Source organism: Carettochelys insculpta, chromosome 2 (genome assembly GCF_033958435.1).
Source record: "Carettochelys insculpta isolate YL-2023 chromosome 2, ASM3395843v1, whole genome shotgun sequence".
Lineage (NCBI taxonomy): Eukaryota > Metazoa > Chordata > Testudines > Carettochelyidae > Carettochelys > Carettochelys insculpta.
In genome coordinates, this window is record NC_134138.1 from 38,139,747 (window position 1) to 38,158,942 (window position 19,196).

The 19,196-nt window shown below is 43.0% G+C and overlaps 1 protein-coding gene across 1 annotated transcript; it reads left to right on the top strand.

The window, feature by feature from the left end:
- Positions 1-696: 696 nt before the first annotated feature.
- On the top strand, positions 697-13,693 carry ABRA (actin binding Rho activating protein). The gene is made up of 2 exons (XM_074986761.1): positions 697-1,468; positions 11,538-13,693. The coding sequence occupies exons 1-2, from the start codon at positions 750-752 to the stop codon at positions 12,013-12,015; spliced, it is 1,197 nt and encodes a 398-aa protein (XP_074842862.1). The 5' UTR covers positions 697-749; the 3' UTR covers positions 12,016-13,693.
- The last annotated feature ends 5,503 nt before the right edge of the window (positions 13,694-19,196 follow it).

Sequence of the window (19,196 nt, forward strand, 5' to 3'; positions counted from 1 at the left end):
TAAAGCCCCATATGCCAGGCATTGGACAACCACAAAGCATGGTCCCAACTCCCAAGTGTGTATATTCTAAATAGATGAGACAGACAACCAGTGGTAGCTGTCTGTTACGGTTTGTGCATGAAATATTGAAATTATAAATCATATCCAAGGGATTTCAGTATGTTTTCTTTCATGTGCATTAAAAATCACCAACACTTTTTTTCAGGAAGTATATCTAAAAACCTCTTATGCAGGTAAAATTCCCAGGTTAGTACAATGGGATGAAGCTAGATTTTATACATGGTGCGGTGCGGTTTCTGTTCCTCCTGAAATCACTGGCAACTAAAGGGGCTCACCTCCTTGGAGGACTTAACTTTGCCATAAGTCAAACACTTGTAAGAAAAGCAAGGCCTGGTTACTGCCAAGCAAACTGAGGACTAAAGAGACCTTAGAAAGGGGTTTTACAGGAGCTGCTAATTCCCATGGGGCTGCTCCAGAGGAGTAGGCAGTCTGTGCTCTCCTTGTTTACCTTATGCAGCAGCCGTCTGCTGTGACAAAATGCAAGCCCTGAGGTATTAAAAAAAGAACGCTATCAGAGCGGGGTTACTATATCTGTCAGAAATGCTTCACATAGTTTCCAATATCACAGACTCCTCCTGCTTCTATTTAAATCCCTGTAGCTCTCTCCTCTGGAAGTTTTTCCGTTTGGGAGATTCATTCACTAGGTGGTTACCACAAGAGGTGGAAAAGAGGCGGCAGCAGACAGCAACATGCATCCAGAAGAAAGCCAAAAAGCGACGCCAGCGAAAAGGGCCAGCAAAAAGATCCGAACCACTAGCCTTGTAATCAGCTTGGCGCGAGGCTGGCAACAGTGGGCAAGCGACCACAACACAAAGCAAGCCAAAGAACCCCCAGGCTGGACGCCCAATGCAGAACCACCCTCAACTGAGCCCCCAAAAGAAAGGCTATTATCAAGATGGCCAGTTTCTACTAAGCGTGACCACGAAAAGGGTGAGGAAAAATACACAGGGAAGGAGGTAACAGCTAAAGGGGATGTAGAAAAAGATACACGTGAATCTGATGAAGCTCTCAGAAAGCTTAACATTAAAAGCAAAGAGGTGACCAAAACTGTCATAAGTAAAGTTTATGAAAGAGGAAATGACATTAGCCTCCTCAGTGATAGATATAAGCAGGATAATGGGAGTCAAGAGACCTGCGACTGCAACGAAGAATCAAGAAATTTTGATAAAATCCTTGGCAACAAAATGTCTCCAACACGGAGGAGAAAGTGCTCAAATCTGGTGACAGAGCTAACCAAGGGTTGGAAACAGATGGAACAAGAGGACAAAGTCCCAGAGTCAGAGCTACAGAAATGTCGCAGTGACAGCCTGGATACTGAGGACAGTGGTTATGGGGGTGAGGCAGAAGAAAGACTCCATCAGGAAGACTGTGACCACATTATGAGGATTAAACGACCAATGCCGTCACTGTAAGTGAACAAACGCTTCATTAGGGTCTACCAAAATGCCTGTTAGTCCCTGAGGCAGATCTGTGTTTCTAGGAGGGAGAGGAGAAGATGTGCGTCAACATTTTTGCACATGGATAAGGGGCAAAGAGAAATTATCATTTTCTAAGAAAAGGCAGCCCCCTGTTCCCACCCAAAGTTCACAGAGATCATACCATGGGACTCAGATCCTTAGTCACACAGCATGGGTAATATACCAGAACAGAAAACCCCCAGTTTAAGGGACTAATAGGGTGGAGGGGTGTCTGTTAATGCCAAAAGGCTGTTAAATCCAAATGGTTATACTATATGATGATGCACTGACCTTCCCAGCCCACCACTCACTCCTGTCCTCTGCCTGCCCCTCCTCCTTTCCCCATTCTTCCCTTTACTCCTCCCTCTCCCTCTCCCAATTATGGGCAGAGCAGCTGCACGTTGGCCTGGCTCCTTGTACCTCCCGTGGCTCTCGGCGTGTTCAGCGCTGTGGCTTCTCCAGCCCCCAGCTCTGAGCCATCTGCACAAAGCTGAAGTGCAGTGGCCACCCCCAGCCTGCCAGTGGCAGCAGCCTCTGATGCAGTGGGTGCTGCTCAGTCCCACTGCAGGCTATGGTGGCCAAGTATCGACACACTCTGCACACACGGGGCTGGAGGAAGAGAGCTCCCGTGCCCCGCTGCTCCCCTCCCCAACTCACACGGCTCCTCCAGCCCCAGTGGCAGCAGCAGCTCCGGCGATTCTGGTGAGTTGCTGAAATTTATTTGCCGGCGGGGGCAGAGGTGGCTGGCAGACAGTAGCCGTTATTTCCAGAGTCTGTTAAACTGAGGGTTTACTGCATCAACGTTTGTGATAGAGTTCACCCAGATTCCATAGTCTGAAACGTATCTACATCAACTGTGTGATAAAAAAGTTTGACTTTTGAATAGATTCCTAAAAATTGAACTATATCTGTGAATAAAGAGAAGAGAAATGGGCTAAGTTCATTAAAACAATTACTTGCAATTCCAAGCTTAAACTAGAAGGGTCACAGTAAACCAAAGTTCAGCTTCTCACCTTCAATCGCAGGAAATTTATAATTTGGAATACACTCACCTGAGCTGAACAGATTATTAGTGCTATAGGGAGAGACATGTCTAAGACAGGGTTTTAAATTAGCCTCCTCAATGCAAAGTTGAACACACATGCAAACATTCCCATGTTCACGTTTCTAGCACTAACTCCTATGCATGCACCTGTGTTAGTGCTAGAAAGATGCACACTGTCATTTTGGATGCAAATTTATATGCACAAAACCCAAAAGCTGGGTGGAGAGCCCCTTGAAACTAAGATTTGACTCTCACTCTCCTGCATATGTGCGCACACACACAGTAAGGAAAAGATGTGGGGGTTGTGGTGGATAATGAGTCCCAGTGGAACAGTGTGGCTGAAAGGACTATGGCAGTCACTGGAGGGATAAACAGAGGACTCTGGAGTAGGAGTAGAGAGGTTATTTTACCTCTGGTATAACCACTGCTGGGACACTGTGTCCAGTTCTGTTTCCTCAATTCCAGGCTGATGTTGATACATTTGGAGAGGGTTCAGAAAAGAGCCAAAAGTATTACTGAAGGATTAGACAACTTGCATCACAGTGACAGACTCAAATAGCTCAATCTTTTCAGCCCTACCAAGAGAAGGTTAAGTGATGACTTGATTACAGTTGATAAGTTCCTACCTGGGGAACAAATATTTGACAGTGCGTTCTTCACCCTAGTGGTGAAGGTATAACATGACCCAACGGCCAGAAGCTGAAGGTAGACAAATAAGGCACGCTTTTTTCACAGAGATGGTAAATAACCACAGGAACAATTTGCCAAATATGGGGGTGGATTCTCCATCACTAACAAGTTTTAAAATGATACTGGATGTTTTCCTAACAGGGTGCCTCTGCGATTTAGCAGGGAAAGTTCTCTGGCTTGTGTTAGAGAAGTCTGAGTGAGTGATTACAGTGGTCCCTTTGGGTCTAGCAATCTAAGAATCAGGCAAAATTTATCATCATTGTATAAATCAATTCAACCTGGTGCATGTTAAAAAAAGTCAAAGTTAAATCCCTGATCACCCTTTTTTGGCTCCTTTAACTATACGTGTTTTGGCTGAGGAACAGAATTAAGCTCATGCTTAAAGTTAGGCATGTGCTTAAGTTTTTTACTCATTGGAAATGAGATATGTTTCTGGATTCCACCCATTTAGTGTGGTAAATATAAAGTGAACTATCTGAAACAAACATTTTACAAATGTACAAAAACATTACACTTTCCACAAACATCTCTGGTAATAATTCAGAGATATGGAACTGGTCTGATTATTTAGTCAAGAAAGACACTGTATTTTTATATCCTTTCTCTACTGAATTGAACAGTAAGCATGAATTGTCAAGTGTGAAATCCCTGGCATGTCAGAAAAATCATTATAATTACATCTTTCAAAATAATGTGTTATCCCTCAGAAACAATCTGATGTGTAGGTGGCTTTCTCATGTCTGCAATATGGTGTGAGGAAAACAGAAAGAGCAGAATGTGTTATTTAGGTTGAGAATTGTGGCATATTAGATTTCCTTTTTCAATGTACATGGAAAGAATTGTTATGAAAGACGTACCTCTCCTCTAATGAATTAAAGAGTCTACATCTTAACATCAAATTCAAACATACGTAATATCTCCTTACTACCTATCTCCATACTGAAAATACTCCTCCTAATGTACCCCAATATGCCATTAGCTTTCTTGGCTACGAGGGCACATTGTTGACTCACATTCAGTCTCTCATCAACCATAATCCCCAGGTCCTTTTCTGCTGTACTGCTACTTAGCTAGTTGGTCTCCAGCCTGTAACAATGCTAGGGAATCTTCCATCCCAAATGCAGGACTCTGCACTTCTCCTCGTTGAACCTCATCAGATTACTTTTGGCTCAAACCTCCAATTTACCTAGGTCACCCTGGATGCTATCCCTACCATCCAATGTAACTACCTGTCCCCCTAGGTAAGTGTCATCCGCAAACTTCCTGAGAGTGCAATCCATCCCCTCATCCAGGTCATTAATAAAGATGCTATACAATACAACCCCTAGAACAGCTAATTGGGGCACTCCACTTGACATTGACTGCCAACCAAACATCGAAGCATCGATGACTACCCATTGGGCCCAATCATCTAGCCAGCTTTCTACACACCTTACAGTACCTTTATCCAATTAATATTTCCTTAACTTGTGGGCAAGAATATTGTGAGAGACTGTATCAAAAGCTTTGTTAAACTCAAGATATATCACATCCATTGATTTCCCCATGTTCACAGCACTACTTACCTCATCACAGAAGCTAATTAGTTTGGTTAGGCATGACTTGCCCTTGGGGAATCCATGTTGACTATTCCTGATCACTTTCCTCTCTTCTAAGTGCTTCAAAGTTGATCCTTTAAGGATCCATTATATGATTTTTCTGGGTACTGAGGTCAGGCTGACAAGCCTATAGTTGCCTGGATTATTGTTCTCTCTTTTATTTTTTTTTTTTTGAAAAATGGGTACTATATTTGCCTTTTTCCCAACCTCTCCCAACCTCCATGAGTTTTCAAAGGTAATGGCCAAAGGCTCTGCAAGGACATTGGCCAGTTCCCTCAGTACCCTTGGATGCATTAAATCCAGACTCATGGATTTGTGTATGTCTAGCTTTTCTAAATAGACCTTAACCTATTTACTCACCGAGAGATGCCCACCTCGTTCCCATACTGCATTGCCTAGTGCCGTAGTCTGGGAGCTGATCTTGTCCATAAAGACAGAGGAAGGAAAAGCACTGAATACTTCAGTTTTTCCCACATCATCTGTCACCAGGTTAGTTTCCTCAGCCAGTAGTGACCCCACACCTTCCCTGATCCCCTCTTATTGTTAACATGCCTGTAGAAACCCTTCTTGTTACCCTTCACATTCCTTGCTAGTTGCAGTTCCAATTGTGCTTTTATTTTCCTCATAACTTCCCTGCTGACTTGAACAATATATTTATACTTCTCCTTAGTCACCTGTCCAAGTTTTCACTTCTTATGTGCATCCTCTTTGAGTTTAAGCTCACCAAAGATTTCCCTCATAAGCTTAGTTGGTTCTCTACCACATTTGCTTTTCTTACTGTGCAATGGGGTAGTTTGTTCCTATGCCTTCAATCAGCCTTCTTTAAACTTGGCTGAAGCATAGTTCCTACATGGAGAAGTAGGAAGGGGTAATAATCCAAAGGTTTGATTAGTTTTGGAAGACTCTCAGTCACATCCCGGCTTCTAGCTACTGGTAAGCAGCATAATTCCTTAGATTCCAGATGTGGATGGCAGATGGATGAACATCTACCTTACTTGAAGAGCGCTGCATACAGGCACAAAGCAAGCTAGAGTGTTTGCAAACATTAAATGGAAAACAATTTAATCAAGCTATATGAGCATCCCTGTAGGAAAACACTAGAAATTACTTGGAAGAGGAAAGAGTGAAACGGGAGAAAAAAAAAAAAAAAAGCAAAGAAGTTGCTAAAGCAATGATGTTCAGAGCTCATGGTTCAGGAGCCAAATCAGTGACCAGCACAGACAAAAGGAGCAAGGCTAGTGTGAATTCATCATTTAATTTACTATATATAGTGTATTTCATAGCAAAATGACCAATAGAGAATGAGTATTATTATTCATTTAAATTGGTAAATAATTAAATCTCTCTGTGTTTTACTACCCTGTGCTGCAAAGAGATGCAGGAAACACACTGAAGAGTCATTTGTGGCTCTGGAGCCTCAATCTGAGTATCACTGGCCTGTAGTATTCAAGATGCCTGGGGTAATTTTTAGCTTCAGCTAGTTGTTGACATGATTTTCAAATTCGGCATCTCAGGCTGGGATTTTCAAGAGTATAGAGGGTTTAGGGTAGAATTTTCAAGTGTCCAACTCACTTAGGAGCATAAGTACTATTGAAAGTATTGGATTTAGGCTCCTAAATGTGTTTGGCATTTTTTCAACATTAACCCTTACATGCCCAAATCCATTAAACTTCCCCTTGGGAGCTGGACGGTGAACTCCCTCAAACCTCTTCAAGACTCCCAGCCCAAGAATTTACATCCAGGTTTGTCAAGGTTTTTAGGAATAGCTGCATGTAGCTTTGCAAGGATTTAAGAGCCTAAATATCCGTTTCAAAAGGTATTTAACCGCTTAAGAGCCAAAATCTCCCATTGATAGTCAATAGGATTTAGGTTGCTAAGTGCCTAAGTGCATTCTGAGATTGATATTTGGGTTCCTAAATCAGTTAGGCACTGCAATGTTGTCTATTACAAACGTGGGTTTAGAATCCCTCCAATACAGTAGCATCTATTAAACTTAGTATCTGCACGATGTTTCAGCACAGCACGTGGCCCTCAGGGATGTGAAGCTCCCGCTACACTCCATGCCTTCTCCCCTCGGCCAGGCCATGTGCCAGCCACTGCACAAATAACTGAGGCAGAACTTTCAAGGGGGGGTCCTGCTTTATTTTAGCTGATAAGGCAACCTTTGTACCCTGTCACCTCCACTAGGACAACGTTCATGGACTCGTTGCTCCTCAGGCCAGAAAGGATTACAGGATGCGGGAGAACATCCATGAGTGGATCCTTGTGGAGGTTTCCTCCTGTTGCAGGTTTCTCTGCGTAAGGGAGCCAGCTAGCCCTGTGTTGCCTTTTTCCTATTGGGAACCATGTCTCCATTGCCTTGCACTGTGTTGTCATCTACACCTATGCCAAGAAAGAGCAGACTGAGTGCAAAAGCTGTCAAATCAGAATAGCAATATTTTACACCCACTTGAAATGCTCTTAGTGAGGGTGGCCAACCCTGACTGAAGCTAGTCTGGGAGATTTTTCTTTCCAAGAGGAAGTAATGTCATTTTTCTTAAACTATTCCATTAAATCTCAGGGATGGCTTTCACTAGTTACCGGGACATTAATACTAATTCTGGGAGACTTCAGGGCTGACCCTGGAAGGTTGGGAATTCTACACTTAGCTTTGGCGTCAAAAGCTTCATGAGGCACCAGGGCCCTCGAGAGGCAGGGCCAGCATGTTCATACTGCCTCCTAATCACCATTTCAGAAATGAAGGCCCTGGTAGTAGATGTGATGGAAGAATGCCAAACTAGATACGTGGATATGTTTACAAATAAACAAATGGACTCTGGTCCACCGCTATGCCTGGGATCATATCATATTAGTTAGCCACAAGCATCTGCCACTATTCACAAGAATGTTCATGTTTCACAAATTTTGGCACGAACAGATCTCTGAAAATACATCCCAAGAAGATTCATCATTCTTTTGTTTCAGTCATCAAATCAGGGGGCAGACCAATACTAGGTTATACAGATAATTATGTCCCACAAACATGAATGGCTAATAGTCACTATGAAAGAGTTCTCAGAGGCTGAAAACTGAGCATCCACAGTAGTCAGATAATACAATACAGTGCATAGTACAGGCCCAGAAATCAGGATTGGTAAATTGGCAATTCATAAACAGAATGGAAAAAAGAGCAAATGTACCAGTGATATAATCTGAACCTAATAATGTGATGAATTCCACACAGAACCAACTCAAAATCACAACGAACTGCACTAAAAAATAAAATGCAACTCTAGCAACTAAGTAAATATCTTTCTATTGGGGTTTCTTGAATGTTTCAAATAGATGTCAAAACTTATTGCACTTAACTGGGAGAACAGAAGATTACCCGTACATACTGAGGCCTAAGTGTGAAAAACAACATCTTTTATATTTATATAATTTGTTTGCATTTATAGTGAAGTTGTTAGGATTGGATTTTGGAAAACACCAATATTTCAGTTTAATTTTATATTCTCAGAACCTATAATACAATCTGGTATTTTTGTTCACCATGAAGTTTTCCTTTAATAACCACATACCTTTTTTTTTAATTTTTGTTTTAAGTAAGGCAGTGTTCTGTTTCCCCTCTAGGTTTTAGTGAGAGCACACAATGATAGTAATTATTTCTCACATCAGCACCCACATCCATGCCAACTGTAACTTTAGCTGGAGTCATACTGATCTCCCAGCAGACTGCATGCAAATTCTACATGCTGGGATGATAATATTTAGTCTGTACCTAGAAACACAACTGGTGGTGTGTGAGTAAACTAAACCGCAAATGCAGAAGAAATCAGCATGGAAATTCGTATGTGTTAAGCACCCAAAAGAAAAGAGGGAAATGGCAGCAGAGATCAGGCAAAAGACAATGCACCCTTGAAAATACCAAATGCCAAATTCTTGCAAACCGGCCTTATTATTATTACTTATGTTACTTTGTGTCCTGAGGGCTCTGTTTGGATCAGAGCTCCATTGTGCTAGGAGCTGTACAAACACAAAAATGACATGTTCTCTACTTCAAGTAGTTGACAACATATAAGAGACAGGAAGAAACTAATCTGAAAAAATAAACTGGAAGTCAGTTTATTTACTGTTAATGCCTCAATAGACAGAGGAGCAAAACAGAAGTGTGAAAAGCAGGAAGCGTTAAACTGTCAGATGCATGGAGAAGGGCAAAGTGAGAACCGGACCTTTCTTAACCACATAGGGTGCGAGTAAAGAGTAACCACATAGTGTGTGAGAGTAAAGAGCTAAATGTGAAATAACGTGGTTCTAATCTAGGCATTTTGGGAGTAGATTACAATGGAAAGGTGATAATATTTGGTTAGAAAAGAGGATCAAACAGCTCACAGTGGGAATAGAAAGACAAAGTGAACAAAAGAAGAATCACAAAAGGCAGAGTTCAGCTACACTGCGTCCTGCACGTCTCCTGATCCCAGGAAATTCCTGCAAGTGGAGTTTTGTGGATTAACACAGGGAGTAGGAAGGAATCAAGCTAAGCATATGAGTGAGAGACCACCTCTCTCAGGGGCATCGACACAGCAAAGAAAACCCATTGGCTGGCCTGTGCCACTGACTCAGGCTCTTCGGGTTCCAGCTGCTTCATTGCTGTGTAGACATCTGGGCTCCAAATGGAGCCTGGGGCTGTAGGACCCTGTGAGGTAGGAGCAGACCTGCTATAAGGGAGGTGGGAGGAAAGGAAGCAACTGCCCCAAGCCTGATGATTCAAAAGGGCCAATGGCTCCAGCCACTGCAGTGGTGATGGTGGTGGCCGGAGCCCCAGGCCCTTTAAATTGTTGCTGGAGCCCTTGGGCTGGCTGGGGTGCAGCGTGGGCTGGGGGACTGAGGGCTTTCTACCACAGGCCCTGCCCCCGCTTCTTGCCCAGGAACCCGGAAATTCCGTCAATCCCCCCTGGGTCAGAGAGTCCCCTAGGTGGGGCTCCAGCCCAAGCCTGGAAGACTGCACAACAATGAAGCAGCCCTGCAGCCTGAGCCAGCTGCCAGGGGTCAGCAGAGGGCTTACTTGCTGGGCAGTCGTACTCTGTATGGTGTGGGCTGCGCTTCAGCCCCACTGAGACCATCAGGATAAAGTACATTAGACTCAGTCAGCATCAGTGATCCAGGAAGCCTCTCCATCATGCACAGTCTTTATTGAGAGCTGGGGAAATGGCCAGTCAAGAAGCCTTAGCGGGTTAGGGTTGGGCAGGACATTGCGTCCTGGTCTAGGGCTCTTTGTGGATCTCCCGAGGTCTTTGGGTTTCAGAAGTCAAATTCCCTGCACGCTGTGTGTGTGTTTGCATGTGACTCACCTTCAAACTGGACACCAGAAAAACGCTCATCAAGTTCCCTCTGCTTACCTGCCCAAAAGCTGCAGAGAGGAAGAGCCAGGGCCCTGGCAGTATTGCAATGTCATACTCGTCTGCCAGAGCCTCATCTTCCACACATAGGTGCATGATCGCAAAGCAGAGGGAAGCAAAAAAAAGTGCATTACAGAATTATGGGCCTGACTATCCTGTGCTTTGCACCACATCACTAGTGCAACTAACTTAAAATCAACCTAACTGGCCCAGGGAGAACCACAACCCAAGCGTTCTCCACTGACATAGAACCGAGATAGGGGCTTTGCTGCCAACCATCCTTCTCTACCTGCAGAGCAGGGGCAGAGGTGCAGCTGGAAAGAAGGTATTGGCTGGGATATTGATTGCCTTTTGGCCCCATCAGGCTGTTGCAGCCAAGGATGTTAGAGCAGCCCTCAGAGTAGTAACAGCAGCAGGGAATTTTAGCCAATTTGGACATTTGCCCTGGTTTGTGTTCTCTGTATTACAGCAGCATTTAAGGCCATGTCCTGATACCGATGAATAATACTGTAGTTGTGGATATTTATACGATGCTCAGGGTTGAATGGGATTGGAGGGTGGTCTGGACAACACCCTTCTTTCCCTTTATTGACTTTTAAAATTTGTAACTAAATGAGCTAAAATTGTTTGGGTCCGTCAGGTGTTTTATTTGGGGCTTAGTCCATTGAAAAATCAGTACTTTCCTACAGCATGATTCTTACGTTGACATGCTTCTCATCACACTTGCCTGTTACATTACTTAAATCAAAACTGCCTGAAAGGGCCATACTTTCAGACACTGGCTGCATTTTCATAACCATGAATAGCGGTGGGTACAATTTTGGTCCTTCAAATATAGTTGTTTCCAGGCTTCTGATGAATTGATGGAAAGCAGGCCTTTGCCCACAAAAGCTTATGCTTCAAAATATCTGTTAGTCTATAAGATGCCACAGGACTTCTGGTTTTTGATAGAAACTGGGAGAAGGATAGCTATGTGAGCACGTAAATTGGGGGTAATTATGTTCATTCCTTTGCATCCAGAGAGTGCGTTAATGCGGGCCAGAGAAAGTGACTGATAAACTTGAGATCCAGTGTATAAATCGGTGTCTTAAGATCAACCTGACAATTAATGGTGCTGCTTTTCAGTACAACATTGATACATAAATTTAAGACATCTATACTGAAGAACTAACTTTAGAATTAGTAAAAATATGCCATCTAGTGGTTACCACTCTGGTCATTCTTACAAAAGAAAACAGTGAACAGCACAAATGAGCCCCTGCAAGTGGTGAAATGAGAATATACCAAGCCCCATTTTTGTTTCTTTCAGTGCAAGCAGATTTACAGAAGAACTAAGCAACAAGGCTCACAGGAAATACAGTCCTGTTAATGCGCTGAAGGGCAGATGGCAAGAATGGGCAGACCGGCATATGATAACACAAAAGCTGAATCCTTTCAGTGAGGAATTTGACCACCAGCTGGCACAGTCAACACGCCTACACAAAGGAGATGCGGGCTATGGTCATCCTAAAGAGGGAACTAAAACTGCTGAAAGGGCCAAGAGAGCAGAGATTCACATTCAACGGGAGATAGGAGAGATGTGCTTTATCATTGCAACCATGGCTCAGCCAAGGCGAGATGGCAAGATCCAAATCACCTTTGGGGAACTCTTTGACAGATATGTCCGTATTTCAGATAAAGTTGTTGGGATTCTCATGAGAGCTAGGAAACATGGGTTGGTGGACTTTGACGGAGAGATGCTATGGCAAGGCAGGGATGATCATGTCATAATTACCTTATTGAAGTAAGTGTATAAGATGCCTCCACTTTTCCATTGCACCATCAACTAGTCAACATTTTGAATATAGGAATTTACCATTAGGTTGGGAAGATACTTAAAATTTCTTCTTGAGAATCAAATGTTTTACCCTGTGACACCAAACATCCTTTTGCTCTCCCCCTTGTACTGTGCCCTCTACCCACAGAGTTTTCCACACTACATACATATTTACTATGCAACAAGGATAGATGTTAAAAGAACTGAAGTGAATATATGTATTGAATGTGCTAAAATAAATATAAAAGCACAATGGCAACAGAGGAGGCTCCCCCTTAAACCCAACCCTGAGTGGCTTTCACATACAAGACTTTTCCCACCTTCAATTAACTAATGCAGAAAGGATTGAGGGAGTTAAAGTGTGTTGGATCAGGAATCAAGGACACAAACTTTAATGTACAATCTACAAAACTGACCTTTCACATCTGTTCTGTTTCACAATTATATCCATAAAAACTATTTAAAGGCATACAAATAGAATTTGAATATAGAGTCATCAGCATTTGCTACTAAGGTATAGGATGTACTATAGTTATTTCCTAGTCTTCTCAATAGCTGCATTATAGAAAAAGTAAAAGAAGATGCAGTGTCCTGTAGATGGAAACTTTTTCTGAGAGTGAGGAATACATAAGCAATATTCTTCCTAACTGACCAGATAGAATACATCCTCTGCTAGAAAGCCGGTATTTCATAAAACATTTGACAAAATATCGGCCTAATTCTACTATCTGTATCATATTAGGTTCTTCCAGTGAAGTCAATGGCACTATTTCAGCCCAAGCACCGTTCAGTGTAAGAAATGCAGAAATTAAACAATGTGTATTTCAGAGAAATCTTTAAAATGGTTGTTTCCACACTATGTATCTCACTTCCATGCAGTATGACAGCACAGATTTCTCTTTTCTGTATGATGCTTATTGGATTAGATAGACAACAGCTTTTCAAGATTACGACTATGTACATCTCACACAGCATACATGAACACCAGAATAAAATGTTCATTTAGGAGGAAGTTTGGGCAAGCAATTTACATACAGCTAAAAATGAGAACCTGAATGGTTTCCTTTAATAAGTTTCTTTCAAACTGAAAGATCAAGCATCTTCTTGCAGAAGAAAAAGGTATATGTACATTTTGCCTTAATTTGGTAAACCAAGAACTGTTAAGTTAGTATTAAAATGCAAATACTCCAGTTTATATGTCCTAGTAGACATATTTTTATATGGAAATAAAACAGACCTGAAATTTTTACAGGCAAATAATTCAAGAACCAAATATTAATATGCTCCTATAGTATACCTTGTTCTAAAACAATATGAGCATTTTAAGCAAGGTAATCAATCATGAAGTTAGCCAAGATAAAATAGCTCTCATTACAGGTCTTAACCAATATCCTTTTTGATGAGAATGTGACTATTCATGCAAATGGGAGCTGCCAGACTGGGCTCCAATATATGGCATTTCATCTCACAATATGTATCCACATGTACAGGTTTCTTGCATTACACTCCCTGGTTCCTACAAATACCACAGTACCAATCTCTCTGTGACTGTACCTAATGAATTATTTTAAGTAATTTGCCTGCTGTCCTTTAAAAGGATGTCCAAGTACAACATCTGAATGACAAATAAAGTGCTAATTTATGTACTACCAGGGCTTACTTGTTTTTTTTCTCTACCACTACATAGAAAAGAAACATGCTCATTCATATATCGTCAGATATATTAACACACCATTTTAACACGTTAACATCCCCTGCTTCAAGCCACTGCTCTGTCAGATACTCATCCTTGCACTAAACTGCACAGAGCTGTTATAATGAGATTTTCCAAAGCTGTGGAGCAGGGCTATCCTTTAAATGCAACAACCAAAACAAGAGAGGGGGAGATGGACACCCAAGAAAAGAGAGGTTACATACTGATATCTTGTGTACCTGTCCCTGGGACAACATGACATTTTCAACAGAATGGAAATTACATTGGCTAGGATTGGATGACCAATATGCAGAGTTGGGTGAAGTTAAGAAATGGAGCCAGGGTTACTCAGCCCTGTGACTGAGAGTGCTCCTACAGGCCAAGGATGTTTGAACAAGTTATATATTGGAGGTGCTGAAAGCCATTGACCAAAACTGTAAGTCTTGTATTAAGCCATCACCCCTAGTTCTCGCAACTCTTCTAAGAGCTGGATTTCGCTAATTTAACAAAGGAGAAATATTTCTTTGGTGAGTGAATGTGACCACAATAGCAAGAAGTAACTATCTGGATGGTAAGTACAATACTGACTCTTGTTAGAGAAAGCTCCCAACTTAACAAAAATTAAAAAAAAACAAAAACACCTTATACTTCACTGAGTGGAGGTAGGAGCCTTTGCGAAGCCTACTCCAGTAGACAGGAAGTGTGACATCTCCAGTTCAAGTTCAGTGGTTGTGCTCTATCACATTGCAGGGCTGGGACGGGATTGATGTTCTAAAAAAGCATGTTGGGATTTTTACAAAGCATCTTTGCTTTAACCTGCAGAGCCCATTAGACTACAGAGACCTGACCTTCTTATCTGGAAACTCTTACAGATACAAAAAAAGACCTCCTGGGGGAACACCAAGGTTATGTTTCACTGGTTTAATATAGCAGCTTAAATTACGGACTTTGCATCAAATGGCAAGTAAGTTCTTCGGTGGGGAGGGTTTGAGCATTGGCCTGCTAAACCCAAGGTTGTGAGCTCAATCCTTGAGGAGTACATTTAGGGACTGGGGCAAATAGATGGTGCTTGGTCCTGCCAAGAGGGCAGGGGACTGGGCTAGATGACCTCCCAAGGTCCCTTCCCATTCTAGGAGATGCAGATCTCCACTTATCTATGTGTTGATGTCTCTTTTGGGGTGTGTCTACACTTGCATGCCTCTTTCGAAAGAGGTACGCAAATCAGGTAAAGCAAAATGCAAATGAGGTATGAATTTGTGTATTCAGCAGCTTATTTGCATATTCTAATTTCAAAAGAGCTTATTTCAAAAGAAAAAAGCCAGGGTAGACGCTGCTCTTTCAAAAGTAAACCCATCTTCAAAAGAATCCTTCTTTCCATTAAATAAAGGGAAGAACGATTCTTTCGAAGATGGGTTTACTTTCAAAAGAGCAGCGTCTACGCCAGCTTTCTTCTTTTGAAAGAAGCTCTTTTGAAATTAGAACATGCAAATGAATTTCTGAATATGCAAATGTATACCTAATTTGCATTTTCAGTTTGCCTAATTTACATACCTCTTTCGAAAGAGGAATGCAAGTGTAGACACACCCTTGAGGTGCACTAAAACCACTGATCACTGCATCCAAGTACAGAAAACCTAGATTTTACAGACCTCAATTTAGGAGGCTTCAGGAACAGACATGTACCAACCCTGGCCCCACTGTTCCCACAAAATCCTAAATCCTGACCTCCCTGCCCCAATAACGCAATTTACCAGAGCCACCACTGCTGCAGCTGGAGGGATAGTCATTTGCAGCCACTGTGATCTGCTGCAGCTGAGCCCTCCACGAAAGCCTGGACCACCACTGCTGAAGCCGCCCCCCCCCGCCCCCGGGGTGGGGTGCACAGACACGCAGGCAGAAAGCACTCACTTACCCACCCCCACCCCTGGTGGGAGGAGCACATGGCGGCTCCAGGCTGTGATGGAATCTTCATCTGCTGTGGCAGCAGTGAAGTCCCTAGCCGCGGTTGGGGCTCAAAGCCATAGCGCAGTCTCCAGCTGCAGGAGTGCTCCAAGCTGTGGTGGACCCTCCAGCCATGGCGGCTCTGGTGAGTCACGGCATTTTTTTGGGAGGGGTGGGGGGAGCGTCTGGGAGAGCCTGGTAGGGGTGGGTGGGTACTAGTGCCAAAGTAAACCCTTGGATTTAACAGACTTTAGGGTTTAATGGACACCCCTTCCCTCATAACTAACAGCCAGCATGGAATTGTGAAGAACAAATCATGCCAGACAAACCTGATAGCTTTTCCTGACAGGATAACAAGCCTTGTGGACAAGGGAAAAGCGGTGGATGTGATATACCTGGACTTTAGTAAGACATTTGATATGGTCTCATATGATCTGCTTACCAATAAACTAAGCAAATATGACTTAGATGGGGCTACTATATGGTGGGTGCATAAATGGCTGGATAGCCATTCTCAGAGAGTAGTTATTAATGGTTTGCAATCATCCTGGAAGAGCATAACAAGTGGGGTTCCACAGGGGTTTGTTTTGGGACCAGTTCTATTCAACATCTTCAGCAACAATTTCGATATTGGCATAAAGAGTATGATTATTAAGTTTGCAGATGATACCAAGCTGGGAGGGGTTGCAACTGCTTTGGAGGATAGCATCATAATTCAAAATGATCTGGACAACCTGGAGAATATGTCCGAGGTAAACAGGATGAAGTTTAATAAGGACAAATGCAAAGTGCTCCACTCGAAAGGAACAATCAGCTTCATCCATATAGAATGGGAAGCAACTGTCTAGGAAGCAGAACTGCGGAAAGGGATTTAGGGGTCATAGTGGACCACAAGGTCAATGTGAGTCAACAGTGCAATGCTGTTGTGAAAAAACAAACATGATTCTGGGATGCATTAATAGGAGTGTTGAGAGCAAGACATGGGAAGTCATTCTTCTGCTCTACTCAGCACTCATTATGCCTCAACTGGAGTACTGGGCACCACATTTAAAGAAAGAGGCGGAGAAATTGGAGAAGGTCCAGGGAAAAGCAGCAAGGTCTAGAGAACAGGAGCTATGAGGGAAGACTGAAAGAAATGGGCTTGTTTAGTTTAGAAAAGCAAAGACTTAGAGGGGACATGATAACGGTTTTCAAGTACCTAAAAGAGGGTTACAAGGAGGAGGAAGAAAAGCTGTTCTCCTTGGCCTGGCTTAGGAGGATAGGACAAGGAGCAACGGGCTTAAACTGTAGCATGAGAGGTTTAGGTTGGGCATTACGAAAAACTCTCTCACTGTTAGGATGGTTAAACACTGGAGTACTTTGCCTAGGGAGGTTGTATAATCTCCATCACTGGAGATATTTAAGAACAGGGTCGTCTACACAATGCTTGTTCGTGATGTGAGGGCAGGGGACTGGACTTGCTGACGTCTCAAGGTCCCTTCCAGTTCTAGTGTTCTGTGATTCCAGGAAATTGAGGGTTTCTTGTACACATTTTAAACCTGCCTGGTCTCAGATGGAAAATTGGTCTTGCAGTAGCAGAACTCCTCTGTGAGATACAAGCATCCACAAAGCCAATGCTAGGTAGTCAAAACAGAGAGACAGAAATAGTATTACTATGATTCTCTCTTTTTTATATTTTGTATGGGGCTTGGAAGCAGCTGAAAAAGTAGGAAGACACAGCAGAGACTGCATCTAGCTTTGCCAGTAGGATAGCTGCGAACAGATTTGTCTGAGCATCATTACTGAAGAATCAGCCCATATGCCTATGTAATGGGGTGTGGTCACACAAGACCCCTTGGGATGTTCCCCTGTGCACTTATCATGCCACTGATCCCCACCTTCTTGCTCTCTGGAGCTAGATCCCCATCTCCCTCAACCAAAGTACAGAGTTGGAGTTACTCCTCCCGTGCAGAACAATGCAGATGTAACCTTGGGTGGGCTAAATTTCACTGCCCATCTCCAGTGCCTAAAAGAACCCACCACTCCCACCACCGTACCATAGTGGAGACCCAGAGTTCAGTTTGTAAGGAATTTCAGCAAGGATTGCCCACTGTCAGCCTCCCTACATTCAAGTTTTGGAAGAAACTAAACAAATGAATTTAACTGAATAACTTTATAAAATCTTACAGAGAAACAATTTTTTTTTTTTTACAACCCAGCTATTTTATAACCCAGAGACAAAGTCCATAGTTACAGTAAGTAAAAAGAAAATAAAAAGTAAAATTTGAACAGTTCACAGTAAGAAAAAAGACTGAGAGGTTCCAAAAGCTAAGATTTAGTTCACCAAAGCCTCAGTTTGTGCCTCTGATCATCAACTCTGCACCATATGCTGAGTCGGAATCATCACTCCACTTGCTTGTAGGAAACCCTCTGCTGAAGTCCAGGCAGCCTCTTCCCCAGCTGTGGCTCACCTCTAGGCAGCCAGCTGACAGATTCAACTAGTGAGGCAACTCACAAGCGAACAGGCTTCGAGAAACCCTATTACAAGAAAATACAGAGAGAAAGCCGTGCTAGTCTATATACTCTCACAACAAAAAAGCAGTCCAGGAGCACTTGAAAGACTAACTAACAAAATAATAAAGTGCTCCTGGACTGCTTTTTTGTTTTGACAAGAAAATACGTGTAGACCCCTCTGTGTGTGGGAGCCTCTAGCTGTTGCTGTGTGCGGCAATCTGGTTCTAGAGACTACAACTCCCATGAGGCTTTGGGAAGGAAAGGGGGGCTTTTGGGCTAGGCTGGAAAAGATGATGGTCGTCTCCTGTTGTTGCAGAGTTAAGGCTGATGGAACAGACGGCTTCAAGGCAAATGTGAGGCTGTCTGGACTTCAGCAGAGGATTTCCTGCAAGCAAGTGGAGAGATGGTTCAGACTCAGCATATGATGCAGAAGCTGCTCTGGGGAGCTGCAGCCTGCTAATGAGAGATGCTGCAGGGAAGGAGCTTTATCGGTGTCTGTTAAAGTGCTGCAGAGGCCAGCTCCAGGTCAGAGGGCCTGGTTTGCCTGTTGCTTTGCCTGGACTGACACACAGAACCCTCACCAAGGTGTCTACAATCCAGCGAGCAACAGCCACACACCAATGCAAGCCAGTAACCAGGACTTTGATAATTGAAGAGTGTACACTCTGGGTTGGGAGAACTGAGGGCAGTGTACATGCAAGTTATATTTTATTCATTTCTGTGTATATTGTTAATTCATTTCATTCAGGTTTAGCCTGTAACCCTGTCTCCTTAAGTGGCTAAGTAAAGGTGTGTGTTGATTCTCATGTGGCCTATTAGACATACACTATTCATAATTGCTCTTTGGGAGTTAAGTCCAGATTATAATTGAAATACTTCCCTGGCCGTTCCCAAGGCACACCATGACGTGTGTACTGGGGCCAGTCAGGTGGAGGCGCCACCATTTTATAGAGCTTTAGAGATCGTGTGGAAAGGGGATTCCCAACTTTCCACTATCACCACTAGGACACTGGGATCTCCTTTAT